The 18,135-nt window shown below is 66.7% G+C and overlaps 1 protein-coding gene across 1 annotated transcript in view; it reads right to left on the bottom strand.

Annotated features, from left to right (window-relative positions):
- Positions 1 to 12,251: 12,251 nt before the first annotated feature.
- Positions 12,252 to 18,135, bottom strand: part of KCNQ1 (potassium voltage-gated channel subfamily Q member 1) — a 292,046-nt gene continuing 286,162 nt past the window's right edge. The window contains exon 15 of the mRNA XM_045558459.1: positions 12,252 to 13,431. Coding sequence (XP_045414415.1) covers positions 13,243 to 13,431 — 189 coding nt within the window. The 3' untranslated portion in view covers positions 12,252 to 13,242. The remainder of the gene's footprint in view (positions 13,432 to 18,135) is intronic.

Here is an 18,135-nt window from a genome sequence, read left to right as displayed (position 1 = left end):
CCTGAGCAAGTTACAAAACCACAACAGAAAACCCATGGAACAGGTGAATCCTCTTTTCTCTGCAGTGGTGTCTCTGGCTGGGCCTGTTGGGGAGTACTTACCCACCCGAAACGGCTCTGCCCGCGCACAGCTGGTGGCAGAACAAGTTAGCCACCCGCCAGTGTATAGGTTTTCTAAGTTTGTGGTTGACATTTTGCTCGTGAAGCGCACACATCCCCTTCGTTTTCTCTCATTCACTGTCCAGACACCCCCGCCCCAGCCCCGCTGAAACAGCCGGGCACCCGCGGCTTCTCCCTGGCCGGTCGGGTCGGAGGCCCGGGCCCGGCTTCCGCGGGCGGAGGCGCGAGGTGGGAGGTGGCGCGGGAGGCCGGGCTGGCCCCAGGGATTGTGCTGGCCCTGCGCAGGCAGGGGATCTGTTTCTGTCGTGAAAGACGCAGGGTGACGAGTGGGGCGTCCGCTCCTCGTCCTGGTTGACCGCACCGTGCGAGGACCCGTGCTCGGGTGAGAGCAGAGCCCGCGTCTGGGAGCCGCGCCGCCGCCTGCGAGCGCCGCGGGCCGGGGGTCCCGCCGCCACCTCCACCCCCACCGCGCCGGGCCTGTTTGGAGAAGAAAGCGGGCCAATTTGTTTTCATTCAGAATCACTTAAGATCCCATTTCGGAGAAATGAAAAGAGAAAAGCGCGCTTCCCGCGCCCAGCGCAGGTGCCCGCCGCGGCGCGCTGGGGGCGGCGACCGCCCTCCCGGCCCGACCCGGCCCCTCCACGCGTCCCGTCCGGCCCGGCCGGGCTCCCGACCCGCTCGGCTCCCGCGTCGAGCGGCCGCCCCGCAGGCCCCGCTCGCCCCGCTCGCCCCGCTCATCTGCATGACGCGCACACTCGCGGCCCATCTGCAAAGGCGCAATTAAACGCGGGGGGGCGGGGGCGCCCGACATTAGCATTTCCGCGGCCATCTGGCGCGAGGAGCGGGCGCGGCCGGACAAAGGGCGCCGGGCGAGGGGAGAGGCGAGTGTGCCGCGGCATTGACCTGCAAATGAGGCTTTGTCCGCGCATTAAAGCTCGCCGGACCCCGACCCCGGCCCCGCCCCGCCCGCCGGCCGGCCACTGCGGCCCAGGCCCGGACAGGGCGCCCGAGGCCTGGTGGCCGTCGCGGCGCTGGGCCTGTGCGGAGCCAGGCCGGCCGGCGGCCGCGTCGCGTCGGGGGAGCCTCGAGGCCCCGCCCAGGCCTGGCCCTCCCGGCGGGGCCCTGGGACATGGGCCCCTGGGGCCTCTGACCCCTGCCCCGCCCCCACCGTGGTGCCCAGCCCACACCTCCTGAGGTTTTCTCAGGATACTGGAAGCCTTGGGGGGTGGGCGGCCGCAGGGGGCAGGGACAGGTGGGTGGTGTGCAGGACTTTATGTTGGGAGATACGAAAGCCCGCCACCTGGACCAGTTTTTATATTTTGCTGTGGTCATTAATGCCCTAAATCTTTGAAATGGTTTCACGGTGTTTTATGAGCCTTAAAAATTAGGGGACTCTGGAAATGGACAGGTTGCATTACAATTTGGTGACATGTGATGCTGAGGGACGGAGCCCTCTGTGTGGTGGCATCAGAGGAAGTCCGTGGCTCCTGAGGGCCCGGAGGCAGCTGGACCCTGTTGGCGTCTGGGTCAGTGGGGGTCTCCGTAAGGCCCCCTCGGCTTTCTACGGCCTTGCTCTGACTCTGGGCTCCTGCAAGCCGGGGCCCCTGGGCGGGCCGCCATGAGAGGCTGTGGCCCAAGCTAGACTGCGGTAGCAAACCCAGGACCCCTGTGAGGCACAGAGGACAGCGTGTGGCTGGCTGTCCTGGGTTTCGTCTCCCCAGGTGGACGAGTGGAGCCTTGGCGATGCTGTCCAGGGTGAGTCCGTCTGTGGTTGTCACCCTGCCCAGCCACCCAGCACCATCTCCTGGCAAGGCCCCCACCCCAGCCTGAGGGTGAGGAGGAGCTTTCCTGGAGGAGGAAGGCCTGAGCGGAGTCTTGCACCAGGCAGGGGGAGGGACTGTGGCCTGTCCTGGGGTCAGCAGGGGGAGGGGCTGGGACCTGGGAATCTGTTCAGGGTGCAGGGGAGGAGGATGCTGCAGATGCAGGTCGGGGCTGGGTCCTCAGGCCGTGCGTGTCAGACAGAATCAGGCTTTGGGGAGATCCTCAAATATCTCCCCATAGCAGAGGCCACGATGTCTCAAATCTGCCCAGAAACCCCCACCTCTGGGCTCCGATGAGGTCTTCAGGTTCTCCTGGGGTGCAAATACTGTCAGAAAGAGCAAGCTAGAAGTTGAGGTCAGTAACATTCTAGTGAGAATTACTCTGCCAACTAATTTTGTCAGTAATTGAGGGTCCAGGGACCAGCATGGAAACACGAGTCCCTTGGATGGGGCGCAGATAGGGAGTGTGTGGGCATGAAGCCTGGCACTGGATCACAGGTGTGGGGACTTTGCCAGGCATCCTAAGGGGTGGAGACCCTCCCCTTTGTGAAGTGGCTGCAGGAGCCGTGGCCTCAGCTGTGGGCCATGCACGTGGGCAGGGGCAAAGGTCTCTGGCCTGGGAGCCGTGTGAGCCGGGAGGCGTTTCTCCACGGGCCTTGTGTTTTTGTTTGCACCACCTCATGCCCTACCACAAGGGCACTGGGACAGGTGGTGCCTGGGACATGGTGGCATCTGGCTCTGAGTTGTGCCTTGGAAGCTGCAGTGGTTCATCAGACGAGGTTGTGGGTGTGAGATGTGCCTGGAAAAAGCAAAGCACAGCAGGACGGCGGCCCCTGTCTGTGCTGGGCTGGGGGCTGGGCATGTGGCCCCGGCTCTCCCGGCATCCGCTCGGGCCCCTGCAGGGGAGGTGGAGTCACAGGGATGTGGGACGCGGTGGGAGGGTTCTGGGGGTGGGTAGGGTGGCAGGCACACATGTGGGCTGGGGTCGGGCTGGTCTGGGGGGCCAGGTGCTGGAGGTAGGTGCGGTGGGGAGAACAGGAGGGGAGCCCCTCTTTCTCCTGCGTTGTTCCCGTGCTCTGGGGTCAGGTCCCAGCCACCAGCAGGCAGTGGAGCCCAGGGCCTGTGTTGGGAACAACCCCAGCCAGTGCTCTTTGTCCTCAGGAGGTCACAGGTCCAGCCTGAGGTGGCTCTCTGCAAACCCCCATTTACTGACCCCCAAGGGCTCTCCCTGTCATGCATCCCACCCGTGACCCCCTGGAGGGACTCTGCCTGTCTGAGGGGGAATCAGCTGCAAGGACACAGACGACGTCTGGAGTGGGTTCCAGGTGCCATGAGGGAAGAGCCTGAGCCACACATGGAAGGCATCATGGAAGAGGAGCCCCTTGTTCTGGGCTTTGGAGGATGAGTAGGAGTTTGCTAAGTCCAGATGGGGAGGCAGGTAGGTGGTGGTGGCCGTGGTGGCACGTCAGGGGTGGCCTTTGAGAGGGGCCTGGAGATGCACCTCATCCTGCCTGGGTTTCCAGTTCTTGCTTCCTGAGCTGGGTTGGAGCCCACATTCCTGTCACAGGATGCTCTTTTCAGCGTGACCAACTGGGCAGAAGTGCTCGTGGACCTGCCCGTATGGAAGGCAGGGCTGCTTTTGAGCCGGGGGTAGGGCCCGAGTCCTGGCCTGGGCCTGTGGCTCAGGAGGGTGGCCTGGAAGGAACATGGAGCCCACGGCCTGGCTTCAGAGTCCCCGCGAGCCCTGCAGTGCTCACAGCCTGGCTGGCCCAGGCTGACGCTGGCCTGGGCGGGGACCGGCTGTGAAGATGGCCAGTGGCCCGGCCCCCCTCGCGTCCCTGCCTGCTCTGTCCCTCGCTTCCTGCTTGGCCCGTGAGCGGCCAGCCTGGCTGGAGACCCCCCGCTGGAGAGCTGCTAAAGAGAAATGGCCTCTTTGCCTGCGGCCGGTCCTGTCCCCGTGGTCCCCGTGGGGCCCAGCAGGCCATAGGCTCAGTCGTTCTCCTCCCCGAGTCCTCGGAGGCTTTGACTGAAGCCCAGGCGGAAAAGCCAGTGCCCTCCCAGCCCAGCTTTGCCCGGATGTGGAGGCCGGGGCTGGGGTGGGGCGTGGGGCCACTGGCGGCCAGCAAGGCTGCTGTGGCTGCAGTCTCAGGACCCCAGCCTGCTCTGGGTTCCTCTGGCAGGACGTTAAAAAGGGTGGGCAGGGCAGGACCTTCTGTCCTCTATGCAGCTCCAGGAGGGCGGAGCCGGTGCCTTAGCCTCAGTTGCTTCCCAGATGGCCGCCTGCCGCCTCAGTTGCCCGGGTCCCAGGTCGCCTTGCCGCAGCCCATCTCATGCTCCCCACGGGCTGCCGGGGCCACCTTCTCCGTCTCTCACTTAGAGGGCACCCGCAAGGTGAGCCCAGGGGCAGGGTTGGTGCCAGCCTTGGGCTCCTTGTCTGTAAAATGGGGCAGTAACACTTGCCTGACAGGTGTAGGGCCCAGGTGGGGGGTCCCCGTGAATGCTTGGCTTGGAGGGCCCCCGAGCCTGTTCTGGACTGCCTGCCGTCTGGGAGGCCCTGGAGGTGGGGCAGGGTCTCTGCCGCCTTTGCCACCCCTCCCCACACTTGTCCCGGGAGGCAGTGGCTTGGGGAGGCCTGTGCTCAGGCGGGGGCCCAGGTGGTGGGGGGGCGGCCCCAGGTCGGGCCAGGCCGGCTCCAGGGAGGCTGAATGAGCACTCTGTCCTGCCACCCGCAGCTGTCATCTGCCGCTGGGATTCGGTTTCCTGGACTGGTGTGGCTGCAGGTGGATTCTGTGAGGCCCAGTGACCTCACAGCCTGGAGCCTGGGTGTCTCCCGAGCCAGGCGGTGGCCGGAGGGGTGGGAACAATGGGGCCTTTTCCCCCAGGGGAGCAGGGCCGAGCCGGTGTTGGGAAAGCAATCTGCCTGCACCGGGAGGCCTCTCGGGCTCGCTGGCAGGAAGAGGGGCCGCTGGGGACAGCAGTGCCAGGCCTTGGCAGGGCTCTTTGGAGGCTGGGCCAGCCAGGCAACGGGTAACTGAAGCCACCCAGGCACACGTGCAGGGTTTGTGGAGCATTTTCACGGCACAGCTCTGCCTGCTTTACCTTGAGGCTGGTGGCAGGAGGAGAGGAGTGTGGCAGTGGGCACCAGGGGGCGGGGGCTGACTGCCAGCTTCTCTGCTCCCCAGGGCGGCTCAGGCTCTGCAGGAGATGAGGGTGGGGCCGCCCCCTCCTCGTACTCTGGGGAGGCACAGGAGCTCTGGGTTTGTGTAGGGCACGAGAAACAGCTTCCTCTACCCGTCCAGTTCTTGGACTGAGCTACGAGTTAAATTGACACAAGGCAGATTAACAGGAGCAAACTCATTTTCACTATGTACATGTGAGGGAGTCCCACAAATGTGACACTCAAACGTGGGTGACATGTTGGGAGCTCATACGGCATCCTGAGCCGCAGGGAACAGGGGCTGGGGCTCCTGGGGGCTGGGGATGACTTGACTTACAGGAGGAGGGGTGAGGTCCCTGTGGGGCGTGGGCATCCAGCAGGAGGGGGGAGGTCCCACCTGGGTGTGCCCACCTGCTGTCTGGGGGCAGAGACTGGGGGTCACAGCCAGCGGAGTTGCAGTGGGCTGGCTGGGCCTTGGAGCCCTGGGAGGAGGCGCCTTCTGAGCCTTGACTGTTCCTTGCGTGCTTGAAGGATCTTTCTGGAGCACAGGGGCACTGGGAACAGCTCGGGGAGGGGGATTTGGGCTCTCAGGGCGAGCATGGGTGTGTGTGGGTGTGGTTCCCTGGGCACCTGGGACTGTCTTCTGGGACGGTGCTGAGCACACGTCTCGGTCTGAGGACGTCTGTGCTGAGGTCAGAAGGACAGAAGGTCCCCCAGGTGAGCCTGGCAAGCCCGCTCTGCCCCGCGAGTGGGCACCGGCAGGACAGTCGGGCTGCGGGCCGCGGTTGTAGGTAGCACCCAGGAAGGGGAGAGGTGTGTGGTGGTGGTGGGGGTGAGGCCCGCTTTTTCCAGCCTGTGGGCTGGGGTGTCTGCAAACATGCAGCAAGGAGGTTTTACTGTCTATACCTTGAAAAATAATGTCCAAGGCAGAAGGGGGGCATCCAGAGGGGGCCACTGGGGACTGTCGGCTTGAGGAGTCACCGTGGAACATTCAAGAAGCACCTACCACACATGCGGCATTGACTTGCTCACAGGCACGTAGGGTAGGATGTGGTCTCAGCCACATTTGACAGCTGGGGAAACCAAGGCACAGAGTGGCCCGGCATCTGGCCCAAGGTCACAGAAAATTCAGGCCTCTGAAACCCCCTCTCCCCTCCTGCGGCTCACCCGTGCCTCAGTTTCCCCTTCTGCAAGTGGTGGCTCTGAGCAGCTGTGTTGTCAGTGGTTGGAGGGCCCACGAGGTGCCTTCCTGGAGCGGCCGGTGGTGCATCTCCCCTGCCGACCCCTGGCGGGGGGGAGCCTGCTCCTGATCGGGGACAGTGTGGGTTCGCCGGGGTGCCAGAGGGACAGATGGAGGCCCAGAGAGGAGACCGGCCTGGCTGCGGGTCCAGAGTGGAGCTCCTGGCGGAGCGGGAGCCGGCCAGCTCAAGTGGAAGACCCGAGCCGACTGTCTGCGCCGGCTTCTCCTCGCCCAAGGCCTTTGACACACTCCTGTGGACGAGAGAGGGGATTTGATTAAGACCCTTTGAAATTACTTAATGACATTAACCACTGTCCTGACAACCCCTCTGTAGACAGCCCCTCCCGTGGGGCCCCCTCCCAGGCCATGCTGGGCTCCAGCTCCCTGGGCTTGCTGGGGCCCCCGGGGCCTGCCCAGGCCTGGCCCGGTGGGTCTCACACCCGCACGCTCCACCCCCAAGGGCCTGGGGGAGCCCCCCAGGCTGTGGCCTCTCCCAGCGAGGGCCTCCGCGTGCCCCGCCTGTTATGCCCGTGCCCTTGGCCGAGGTACTGCAGGCCTGGCCTTCTTGGGGTGGGCCGAGGGCCCGGTTGGGGTGAGTGCTCCCTGTGTACCCTCCCGCGGCCCCTCCGACAGGTCCTCCGGCCCTGCAGATGCTGGGGCCCCTCGGTCTTGCTGTGGGGCTACTCTCCCTGTTGACCTCCCTTGACCGTTGCGGGACAGCTGGGTGGCGTCTGAGGCCCTGGCCCCAGCAGTCACCTGTGCTGAGCCGGGCACCGCCCGCAGCTACGCCAGGCGATGTCCCGCGAGACGCCTCCCTCGCGGCCTGTTCGTGTTGAGCTGTGCTCAGGGACGTGCCGCTGGGCCTTCCCTGGGCGCAGCAGGCGCTGTCACTGGCGCTTGGTCTTGCGTCGCTGTGGCTTCGCGAGGTCTCCTCTTACGCTAGCGCCCGCGTCCCTGTGAGGCTGGGGCTGCAGTGACCGGCTGAAACCTGGAGCAGTTCGGGGCTGCCCGAGGGACACAGCGGAGAGGGGCTCCTGGCTTCTGGCTGCAGCTCCCCTCCGCCCTGCTGCCGCGGTCCACGTTCACAACGCGGCGGTTCTTGTGGCGTGCGTGCGTGTGTGGGCGTGTGCGTAAGGCGTGGCCGTGGGCTTTGGCTTTGCATGGTCCGGCTGTAACAGTCCCCTGAGGATCCACCTGTGAAGTCTGGAATTTTCCCTGCGGGGCAGGTGCAATGGACGCCTTCTTGGCACCGGGGGGCATGTCCTGAGGGACCACCTGGCCTGCTGTGCCAGGCAGACGCAGTGCTTGTGGCTGCTCAGCCTGTGGCCCGGCAGAGGAGCGTGCTCAGGCCACCTGGGAGTTTGCTGTGTCCCTTCCTCAGATCCAGCCCAAGCCTGAGACCCGGGAGGGCCAGCCCTGTGCTCCGGCCAGTGTAGCCCTCCCGGCCGGGCGGCCCAGCAGTAGCTCCTTTGCTGTTGGAAGTCCCGTTTGTGCTCTGGGGCTTCTCGGTGTGACGTCACACAGACAGGTGCTGTGTTGGGGCCTGCCCTGCCCTGGCCTTGGTCTCCCTTCCCTACAGGGGGCAGGGGGGGGACCACAGGCTCTGAGGCCGTTCTGCTCTGCGCGCCCCTCCCCTCGGGCACCCTGTCACTGCCCTCAGCACCAGCGACCCCGCGCGCTGGTCGGGCGGGTAGATGGTCCCGCCTTGATGCCGCTCGGCGGTGATGCCCAGCAAGACCACGCGGGCCCCTGCGGCCGGGCTCTGGGAGGGTTTCCACCGCGCCAAGTGTAGAGGGGGTGGGTGGCAGAGGAGGCAGCGGGCGTTTCCAGAGCCATGGGCAGGTGGCAGTCGCTGTGGTCCCCAGGTGACAAGCTCTTGACTGGGTCCACTCCCAGGAAGTGAGAGGGGTTGGGTGTGCGAGGCCCCTGTTGGGCACCAGGATGGACTCTGTCCTCTGAGCCCGGCCTGGGCCACCTCTGGGCCCGCTCATGTCTTCTCCGGCCGAGGCGAAACCCATCCTGAGGGACACGTGACAGGCAGGACACGGCTCGGCCCCAGGAGCTGAGGGCGCCCTGTCCCCTCTGGGTGCTGTAGGGTGGGGGGTCTGAAGGGACGTGGAGGCCAGAGGGGCCTGAGTGTCCCCTGGTGTCCGGCAGGGCCACCCTGGGCCTCTGTGCACCTCCTCCACCTTGCACCTCACTCAGGTGCCTGGGGCTGTGGGGGCTACGGGAGCAGGTAGGGTGCCTCGCAGGGATGCTGAGAGGAGGGCCAAGTGACAGAATCAGGGCCAGAGGTCACAGAACGACCTGCTGAGGGGGGGGATCTGGGGCTCAGGGCGGAGCCCACCCCCTGCCGCACAGCCAGGGTTTGTGGTCTGGGGGCAGCTGCTGTACCCTGGACTCAGCAGCCCTGGGATGGGGTGGCAGCCCCCAGCCCTCGAAGGGCCAGGACCCCATGTTTAGGGACATCTGGGCAAATGTCTCCAGCCAGTGCCGTGATCCCCCGCCCACCTTTGCCCAGGCCTGGCTGTGGGGGCTGGAGGCAGCTCCCCCCAGCAGGAGAAGAGACAGCAGCTGGCCGGCGAGGTCGGAGCCATGGCCTGTGGGCTCCTGTGCCACCAGCCCTCCCTGCTTTGCCACGGAGGCCCCGCTGCACGACGGCCGTCAAGGGCCCGGGCGGGAGCTGTCAGCTTCCAGAGGCTGCGGCCCCAGCCCTGCGCTCGGAGGTCAGTGGTGACCGAAGCTCTGTCTTTTCGGCTCTGGCTGCCTGGAGCACACCGCAGGCCCGGCTGCCTGGGACCCTGACCGACCCGGTGGGGACCCACAGTGGCCAAGGACAGCAAGGGTCGGGGTGCTGAGTCTCCAGCCATAGGCCCGACTGCCCCAAATCGCCTGACCCCTGGCCACAGGAACAGGCCATGAGGCAGGAGTGAGGCTGAGAAAGGGGGGTGCAGAGATGCTGGAGACCCCCACGGAGCTTCCGGGTCCGAGGGGACACACGGCCATGCTGGGCCTGGGGTGCTGGGGAAGGCGGCTTTTGGCTTGGCTAAGGAAGGGTCCCCGAGTCAGGGTCCTCCAAGTCACCTCCTCCGGCCCCTGCCTCACTCGGTGCGCTGTGTCGTAGGGGCTGCGGGAGGGGGGCGTGGGGCTTGGGGCTGTGTGGGGGTGTCCCCAGGAGTGCTGGCCCTCGTCTGTGCCCCCAGCTGTCTGGCTGCCTGGCCTGACCTCCCCCCACGGGGGCCCAGGGTGCAGACCCCCGGCTGCCCATAGGTGGTGCCTCCTGGTGGTGCCCCGCCTGGGTCCAGGTCAGCCTCTTTTCAAACTCTTGTTTCTTCATTTAACTGGCGCTTCCTGAGCACTCAGCCGGGGCCAGGCCTGTGCTGGGCACTCCTAGCTCCGGCCTCTCCCCCAGTGGTGGGCCGGTGGGCACTGCGCCCGACCCTCTATGGCAGGGGCTGCCTGCTGAGATGAGGGAGGGAAGCTCGGGCACAGGTGCAGGGGGAGGGGTGTGGGAGGGAGTTGGCCTGGTGCAGGGACTGGGCTCAGGCAGAGACGCGCTGGGGCCTCACAGGCTGGCCTGGGCGAGGCAGTGGGGAGCCAGAGTTGGTTTGGGAGCAGGACCGGGAGCAGCCAGCTGGGGTTGGACAGCTCTTGCTCTGGCTCCGAGGGGCAGGGGCCTCGGAGGGGTGAGGCTGGATGCAGGAGGGACTGGGAAGGAGCTCCCAGGGGTCAAGCCAGCCAGGCAGGGGTGCAGCAAGGAGGCAGAACGCAGTGTCACCCCCCCCCAAGCGGCTTGTCTGGCTTCCTTTACTAAGCACCTACTGTGTGCCTGGCCGAGGCCCAGACTTTGCATGTCTAATTGCCCCACCACGCTCCTTCGAGGGGTGCTTTCCCTGCTCCCCATTCCACAGCAGGGAGGGGTGGGCAGTGAGGGGCCATAGGCCTCCCCGCCCTTGCCTCCTCCTCCTGGGCCCCTGGCCCCAAAACGGGAGAACCCGCAGTGCGTCCAACGCCAGCACCGGAGACTGGCTCGCCGGGGCCCAGCCCAGTGCCAGCAAGGTGCCACGGAGGGCAGGCGGCGGGGAGGGGCGGCAGGGCGGAGGAGGAGGGTGCCCCATGAAGCAGGAGCGGCCCCTCCGTGGCCCCCCAGCAAGCAGATGCTCCTGGCACCCACTGGACACTGAGGACCTCAATAAGGGAGCCCAATTTGGAGACAAAGGCCGGGCTCTGCGGACAAACACTCGCGGACATCGTCAGCGAGGCGGCCAGGCAGCCGCGGCAGGGCCCACAAAGAGCCCGAAGAAAGGGGCCGAGGGAGGGGCCGTGAATGGGCCGGGGCTGCACATGCCACCGTTGCCCGGGCGACGGCCCTCTCCCGGAGAGGTCTGCCGGGCCATTGTCCGGGGCCCACAGGACGTGTCACACACCAGATGGTCGTGTGCTGTCTAGGTCACTTATCGGGGGACAGAGTGAAGGAATGCGGCCGGCGCGGCGGGCCGGGGCGCCATCTGTTCCCTCCGACCGCGGGGCACCGGCGGGCCTGGAGCTCCCGGCGGCCGGGCCCAGCCTCCACCGAGCTTTAATTAGCTAATTCCATAATTGGGCTTTATTTCAGGTAAATTGCATTTCACACCCGAGAGGGCTGCAATGGGCCGTGCGGGAGCGAGGGACTCGGCGCCGTGTGTGCCGTCGATAATGCGGCCACGCGGCCGGGGCGCAGGGGCCGCCCCTGCCCGGAGGGCACCCGCCGAGCCCCCTGCGGCCGGGCGGGGCCGGGGCGCTGCGGAGGGCCCTGCTTCCCCCTGCGCATCCCAGGGTTTCCACAAATATTTACTCAACACTGAAACAACAGCTCCTGCCTGTCAGCGCCACGCTGGTCCCGCCCCGAGGTGTGGGCTGCGAGGCCCGTGCGCCCCTCCCCTCCCCGGCAGCACGGGGCCGCAGGACGCCAGGGCCCTGTGGTGGGAGCTGGGGCCCCTCCAGTGGGGCCCAGCCCACTCCCCGCGGAGACCTGCGTCCCTGTCCCCCCACCATGCACCTGCTGCCTCCAGTGGACTTGGGACAGCCCCGTTCTTGAAACCTCAGATGCCCCCAGGCCTGGTGGGGGTGACTTTGGGGTGCGCTCAGGACGGAGGGCAGGAGGGACGCAGTCTCAAGGACTGAGATAGCGGTGTGGCGTGTGGGCACGGCAGAGGAACCCCCGTCCGGGCCGAGGGTCTGTCCTGTGAGCTGGGGCAGTGTTTCCATCTGCAGGAGGGAGGGCCACACACAGAGCCACGCGCACAGGGCGAGGGTGGGTGGCTGGTGCCCGCCTGGCATGTGCCCCCTGCGCAGGGCACTGGAAAGCTCAGGAGCATCGCGCTACTGACGGGGAAGTAGAGGCCCCAGGAGCCCCAGCCCTTCCCGGCACTGTACCCCGCAGTGTCCAGGCCCCAGGGACCTGGGGGGTGGGCCTGGCCTGGGGGGCGACGGAGAGACTGAGTCTGTCCCTGGGGGTCGCTGCCCAGCACCACTCCCCACCTGGGCCCCCCTGCCCCAGGGCCACAGGGTCTGCAGGAGACAGGCAGTGACCACACGTGACCACGCACTGTAGCCAGGGCCACACCAGGGAAGTCGTGAGGCCACCAGAGCCCCAACCAGGAGGGACATGGAGTGGGGCTGGCACCTCTGCTGGCCTCTTGCAGCCCCTCCGACCTCTGTGAATCCTGAACCAGCTCGGGCTTGGTGGCCGCCTGAGCCCAGGGGTCCTGTCCACCAGGGGTTCCTGGGGGTCGGGGATGCCTCGGGCAGGGCCTCTGGGGGAGGGAGCTGGTCCGAGGAGAAGCGGGCAGGGAGGGCAGGGGCCGAGGCCCGGGCTGTCCCGAAGATGGGGTTGGTGCCCCGCACTCAAGGCAAGACTGGCGCCCAGACCAACCTGTGATTCTCCGTGTTTATTAGGAAAAGACTGTACGATTAAGAACCAAAATCACACCGTGAAACTCCCTAAAACACAGATTCCAAATCACCGCAAATTACTGTTTCTATGAGACATGATGCCCAGAAGGAACCCCTGTTCTGCGTATACACCGTGACTCCTCTGCACATCGGCAGCTGGCTGGGGTGGGGGACACGGTGTCCCTCCATGTCTGTCCAGCTGCTCGGACGAGGAACTGGAGCCGGGGCTGCACACTTACGGGGCCCGGGGACCCTTCTTTCCAGATGGTGGGAGGAGCTGCCAGTCCAAGGCAGGGGAGGTGGACACCCTTCACTCTGACGTGCCCGGGGGCAGCGGTGCCTGTCCCTCACTGGGACCTGTGGCCTCAGGGGCAGCCCCGCAGTCCCCTGCTCATGGGTCAGCGTCTCTCGAGAGCAGGGAGCCAGGGCCCTCTGAGCGGCTCCCGGACATTCATCGTAGCCGCCCTTTAGTCGGCTTGGGCTGGGCCTGGATTCGAGGACAGCCCCTGTCCCTGTGTCACCCTCGGAAGCCCCGGGGCCCGCAGGGTGTGCCTGCTCTCAGCCTGTGCTGCTTCCTGGCCAGACACGGGCTGGGCTGGGCACCCTGGATGCTGGGCCCTGGGGGGCCACCCTGACGCCCCCACTGTGTCCCGACCACCATGCAAGCCATGTCATCCTCAGGATGTGGGGACTGGGTGCTAGGGGTGACAGCTCAGAGCTGAGAGGGACACCCCACCCAGCCAACTTCTAGTACCCCGCAGCCAGGAAGAGGTGGCCTTCGTGGACCCCCAAGCTCAGGCTGTGCCAGACAGCGTGGCCGCGGGGGTCCGGGGCCCTGGACAGTGGGGCTGTTCTCTCTGGGCCCTCCTGGAGGTGGCTGTGGACAGGTGGGTGCCCCTGCCGAGAGGGCCTCCCCTCCCAGCCCCGCCAAGCCCCATCAGGACCCCTCATCGGGGCCCCTCTGGGGCACAGTCAGCTGCTCGTAGGTCGGGAGGGAGCCATGGGCAGGAAGAGCTCGGGGTTGATGGTGGCGTCGCCGCTGCCACCGCCGCCACCAGGCTGGACTGCTGGGGCTCCGCCCGGGGAGCCGCCGCGGTGCAGGGAGAGCAGCTGGTGAAGCATGTCCGTGATGAGCACCAGCCTCTGGTCCAGCTGCGTCACCTGCAGGGACAAAAGCAGGTGTGAGCTGGTGGTGGGAGGTGGCCCAGGTGTGCGGACGGCCCAGGGCCTGCGCTCAGTGGGGGGGGCCTGGGGACGGGGAGTGTGGGTGGCACACGTGTGTGCAGCCATGTGCCTGTGCAAGGCCTCTGGTCACGCCTGTGTGCAGACTGTGCATACGTGTGCCCACTGGGGCGTGTGGCCTGTGTGCCGAGTGTCTGTGTGTGTCCACACGTGTACACACCCTGGGTGGGGAGAGCTCCTCTCCTCCTTGGCCCTCAGCCCCCGGCCCGGTGGCTGGAGGTTCGCCGGCAGCACCCCCAAGCTTGCTGCCCACCGTGGCCTGTGGCCAGGCCTTCCAGGTGGCCTCAGGTGTGGCAGGGTCTGCACCAGGGACCGGGCCCGAAGAGTCAGGTTTACTGCAACCTTCGGCTTCCTGGGGGACTTCGGGGTGAGGCGCCAAGGGAGGCTGGGGCTGCGTGTGCTCCGAGCAGGGGTGGAGCGTGGTGGGGCTGGCAGCGGGAAGGCGAAGCAGGCGCTTCTGCTGGGACCCCCAGGCACCACTCGCCTGACCTGGCAGGGACACCACCATCTCCCCAGACCCCGTCTGCGCTGGCTTCCGCGGGCGGGGAAGCGCCCGGAGCTCCCTCCCAGGCCAGCCACGCAGCCCCACCTTGCGTTCATCAAGGGCCGGTTCTGTGCTAAGCCACCGTGCCAGGGTGGCTGCCGTGCCAGGCTGGCAGGGAGGCAGAGGCAGGACAGGTCCTGAGACACGCGGGGCAGAGTAGGTGCTCCACGGAGGCCGCGTGGTGGCCGTGCCGTCAGCAGAGAAGCCCCAGATAGGCTGAGAGCTCCTGGGAAGGGCTGGGCCGCTGGGGAGGAGCTGAAGCCAGGCCTGGGGGGGAAGTGGAGGCAGGGCCCACGCCGGGGCAGGGAGGGCAGGGAGGGAGCCCAGGTTGGGGACCGTTCCCCAGGAGGGTGGCCCAGGAGGAGGTGCCCAGCCAGTGAGCGGGTCTGGGAAGGATGCGCAGCTCGGATGGCGGCCACAGGGGACGATCCTTCAGCCAGCAGCATCCCTGGGGGGATCCCTGAGGGTGCTGTGTCCAGAGTGACGTAGACGCTACTGCCACTCCACAGGTGCCTGGGGCACGGGAAAAGCCAGAAAGTAGGCGGCCAGGTCTGGGCGCTGGGCAGAATGGCAGAGCTGCCTGGGCAAAAGCGCAGCTTCTGGGGGAAGCCACACGGACGACTCAGCCAGGTGTCAGCCACTGGCCGTGGCCACCCGATCACAGGGACACGCACCATGGTGCAGGACGCCTGTGCCCCAGGCTGCCCAGGGTGGGCCCACATGGACCCCACTGCTGACCAGCCAGACAGGGTGGCCAGGCTGGACCTGGGGGTCGGCTGGGGGGGAGACGGCTCCAGGGAAGACGCTGCAGGGGCAGTGGGCACATCTCGTGCTGGCCGGAGGCGGAGCAACCCGTTTGCCAGGTTCCCGGGCAGGTCCCGGCCAGCCCAAGGATGGTGCTGTGGTCAGCAGCACCCAGCACCCCCCAACCGCGGAGGCCGGGCAGAGGGGAGGGCAAGGGAGAGGCGGCCGGGCAGGGCAGAGTCGAGGGGCGCGGTCTCCCCTGAGTGGGGCCAGAATGCCTGTCCCAGCAGCCCCAGAGGGCGAGGTGGGCACCCTCTACCTGGGAGGCAGGGCCTTTGCCCTTCCCGGAGGACCCCAGGGGACCCACCTCCCCAGCCCCACTGGTGGCAGCTGTAGGCTGAGGCTCCGGCTCCCCGCTCCCCGCCTGCCCCTGTCTTCCGGGTGTCGGGGCTGAGTCTGAGACCCACCCGTCCTGGGACCAAGGGTGGCTGCAGGCCCGGGGCCCGACAGCCCAGGCCAAGGCCAAGGCCGTTCCAATCTTCTATTTTCCCAGACAAACCTGCTGCGGAAGCCCGGGCTGTACGGAGAGGGGTGCAGGTGTCTGCGGTTTGGCCCAGGAAGGGGCCTGGGGCCCTCGCTCGGCCCCCCCGCCCAGGTACCTGCCAACACCTTAGCTCCCTGCAGAGCCGTTTGGGGACCACCCAGGGGGCCTCCACACCGCCCCCCCCCAGATGCAGACACTGAGGCCAGGAGAAGAAGGGCCTTGGTCAGGGTCACCGGCTGGGACTGCTGTGGCTGTCATCCTGCCCCCTGCAGCCCCGCACCCCAGGGCTCCATGCTGGGACCATGGCGCTGCCATGAGGGGACAGCCCAGCCCCTCTGTCCCCTGCACACCAGATCCCAGTGGGCCCTGCTGCTGGCAGGGCCAGGACCCTCAGTCCCACTGCCTGCTCATGCCCTGGGGGGCCATGGAGGTCCCCCAGGCTTCAGCGTCCACTTGGGGAAACTGAGGCCTGGGGACCTACAAGTACGTGGCAGATGAAAGCTGCAGCTGGGCTTGACCTCCGGGGTCACCAGGTGCTCACGCCCGGGTGCTGGTAGGGTTGGACGAGGGTGGTCCCACGTGGCTTAACGTCACTCTAACTGTGCTTGGCCATGGATTGGTTCGGCATTAACGAAAGCACTGAATATATCACAGACGACAGTCTGCGGTTTCATGAATTTTCACTTTCTGGTGCTGGAACATCTATGAAGCCCAACATGTGCCAAGGGGCTTGCAGACCTTTGTCGGGCATTCCTGGGTAAAGAAGCCGGGCTGGCTGCCTACAGGTGGGGCCCAGGGCCGTGGGTGTGGCGGGGAAGGGCCCAGTTGTGAGCCACCTGGGGTGACAGTCCTGGCGGGGAGCCCAGCTCCGCGTGGTGCCCAGCCTCCTGCTGCAGAGCGGGAGGGAGGTGGCCACAGGGCTGAGCTCGCCTCCGAGGGACACTGCAGTGCGTCCCTGAAGCCACCTGGGCCAGCACCAGCCCCTGCCCTGCTCTGGCTGCTCCCCGAGCTCATCCTGGCTGCTGCCCATGGCTGCTGGGGATGTGAGGGGCCCATGGGGGTCTCTGGTTCCCCCATGCTCCCTTTAGCCAGGCTGCTGGAGGCAGAGGCCCGGGGCGAGCTGGGTGTGGGCCAGAATCCCGGGGCAGGCCCGCGGCCCAGGGCCTGGTGTGGCCTCGTCCTCCTCACTCGGGAGGGCAAGTCTGGGGAGGACGGGAGAGAAGGGGTGTGATGGGGGCCTCTGACCAAATGGGTAACTCCAAAGCCTCTGGCCACGGTCGGGGTCCTCCTGTCACCCCAGGTCCTCCCGACCCTCCCGGCTCCTCCTCAGCCCCAGCCTCGGCGCTGGCCACAGCGAGTCTCGCAGAGACGTCCTGCGGGCGTCCCGCCCCACTTCCGCCCTTCCTGCTCTGAGCGCCGAGTGCCGGTACCTCGCGCCTGGGTTTGGTTTTGGGGGTGACGGGCGCCTGATGGGCACCTCGACCGGCGAGAGAGTGGCCCTGGCCAGAGCCGGCCGCAGGGAGGCCCGTCTGGCGGGTGCCCGGGGGCGGGGCCGCCGTCCTCAGGGGCAGGCACTGGGGCAGGCTCCCCAAGAGCTGCCGGGACAGATCTATTTTGGGGATCTCGGATCTCGCCGTTATTTGCAGTTTGATAGTGATCACGAGGGCAAGGCAAACAAAAGCTGCTTTGTGCCCTGCCCGACTCACCAAATTAATAACCATAAGAGACTCGTGCAGCCCTTGAAGAGAGAAAAGCAATTAGAATAACAGCTCGTTAGAGAGCCCGGGGCACAGTGATCACACCCAAGGCAACGGGCATTCCTGTTTGATGTGGTTATAAATTTGTTTTCAAAAGGAAATCTTGAAAAAGAGTCTTTCAAAGGAAATTTTTGCAGAACCTGCCCAGCCTTGATCCCTGCCTGGGGCCAGCAAAGGACGGGCCTGGTGGATGCCTGGGGCCGTCTCAGCCGGGCTGGCCAGAGACAGGCGGGAGAGCCGGGCACACCAGGGCCTGGCTTAGGGGGACAGGCACCCCACGATCTCCCCGCTGGAGCTCCCTGGGGCACCCTCTTGGTCAGTGCCTACAGGCAGGGTGGGCTTCCTCTAGGGACAGCCCAGGGCCCTCTGTATGGTCACAGGGCAAAGGTCACTTCGGCTGTGCTCCTGTCTGCGCTGAGGAACCAAGTTACTAGAGTTCTCAGGTGTGGGGCGGGCAGTACTCGCCGGTCTACACCAGGCGCTCAGCAGTCGGAAGCGGCCCCGGTTCCCACTGGGGCCGCAGGCAGCTGGGGAGGGGGTCCAGGCGCGGGGTGGGGCACACGGAAGCCTGGCACCCAGCCAGCGCTACCCTGTGATCACTCGGCAGAGAGCTGACCGGCGGGAGGTCACCATCGACCACGCCCTCAGACCCGTCCCGGGCCACCTGCCTCCCCCGCCCTCCCTGGTGCCCGCCGCTCGCTCCCCCAGCCAGGCGGGGGTGGGGCAGGCGTACACAGGCACCAGCCCCCCAGCAGCGGTGCCGAGGCCCCCAAAGCTGTCCAGCCTGGGCCTGATTTGCACAGGAGGAAAATGAGGCTTGATGACAGGAGGTGGCCTGCCCAGAGCCACCGGGGGGACACCTGCTGACCTAGGCCCAGCAGGGCACAGAGATGAGTTGGGGCAGAAACTGGGGGCTGGTGAGGGGCTCGTCCGTGTGCCCAGGGCTCACGTGTCTCACTCCACATCCTTTTAAGGGGCGGCCCCCACTTCCTAGACCCTGGGAGGGGGCAGGGCAAGGGGGTGCAGGAGGTGGG

The sequence above is a fragment of the Lemur catta genome, chromosome 7, assembly GCF_020740605.2.
Source record: "Lemur catta isolate mLemCat1 chromosome 7, mLemCat1.pri, whole genome shotgun sequence".
In the NCBI taxonomy this organism is placed as follows: Eukaryota; Metazoa; Chordata; class Mammalia; order Primates; family Lemuridae; genus Lemur; species Lemur catta.
The sequence above is the reverse complement of the archived record's forward strand: the minus strand, read 5'-3'. Positions and strand labels throughout refer to the sequence as shown.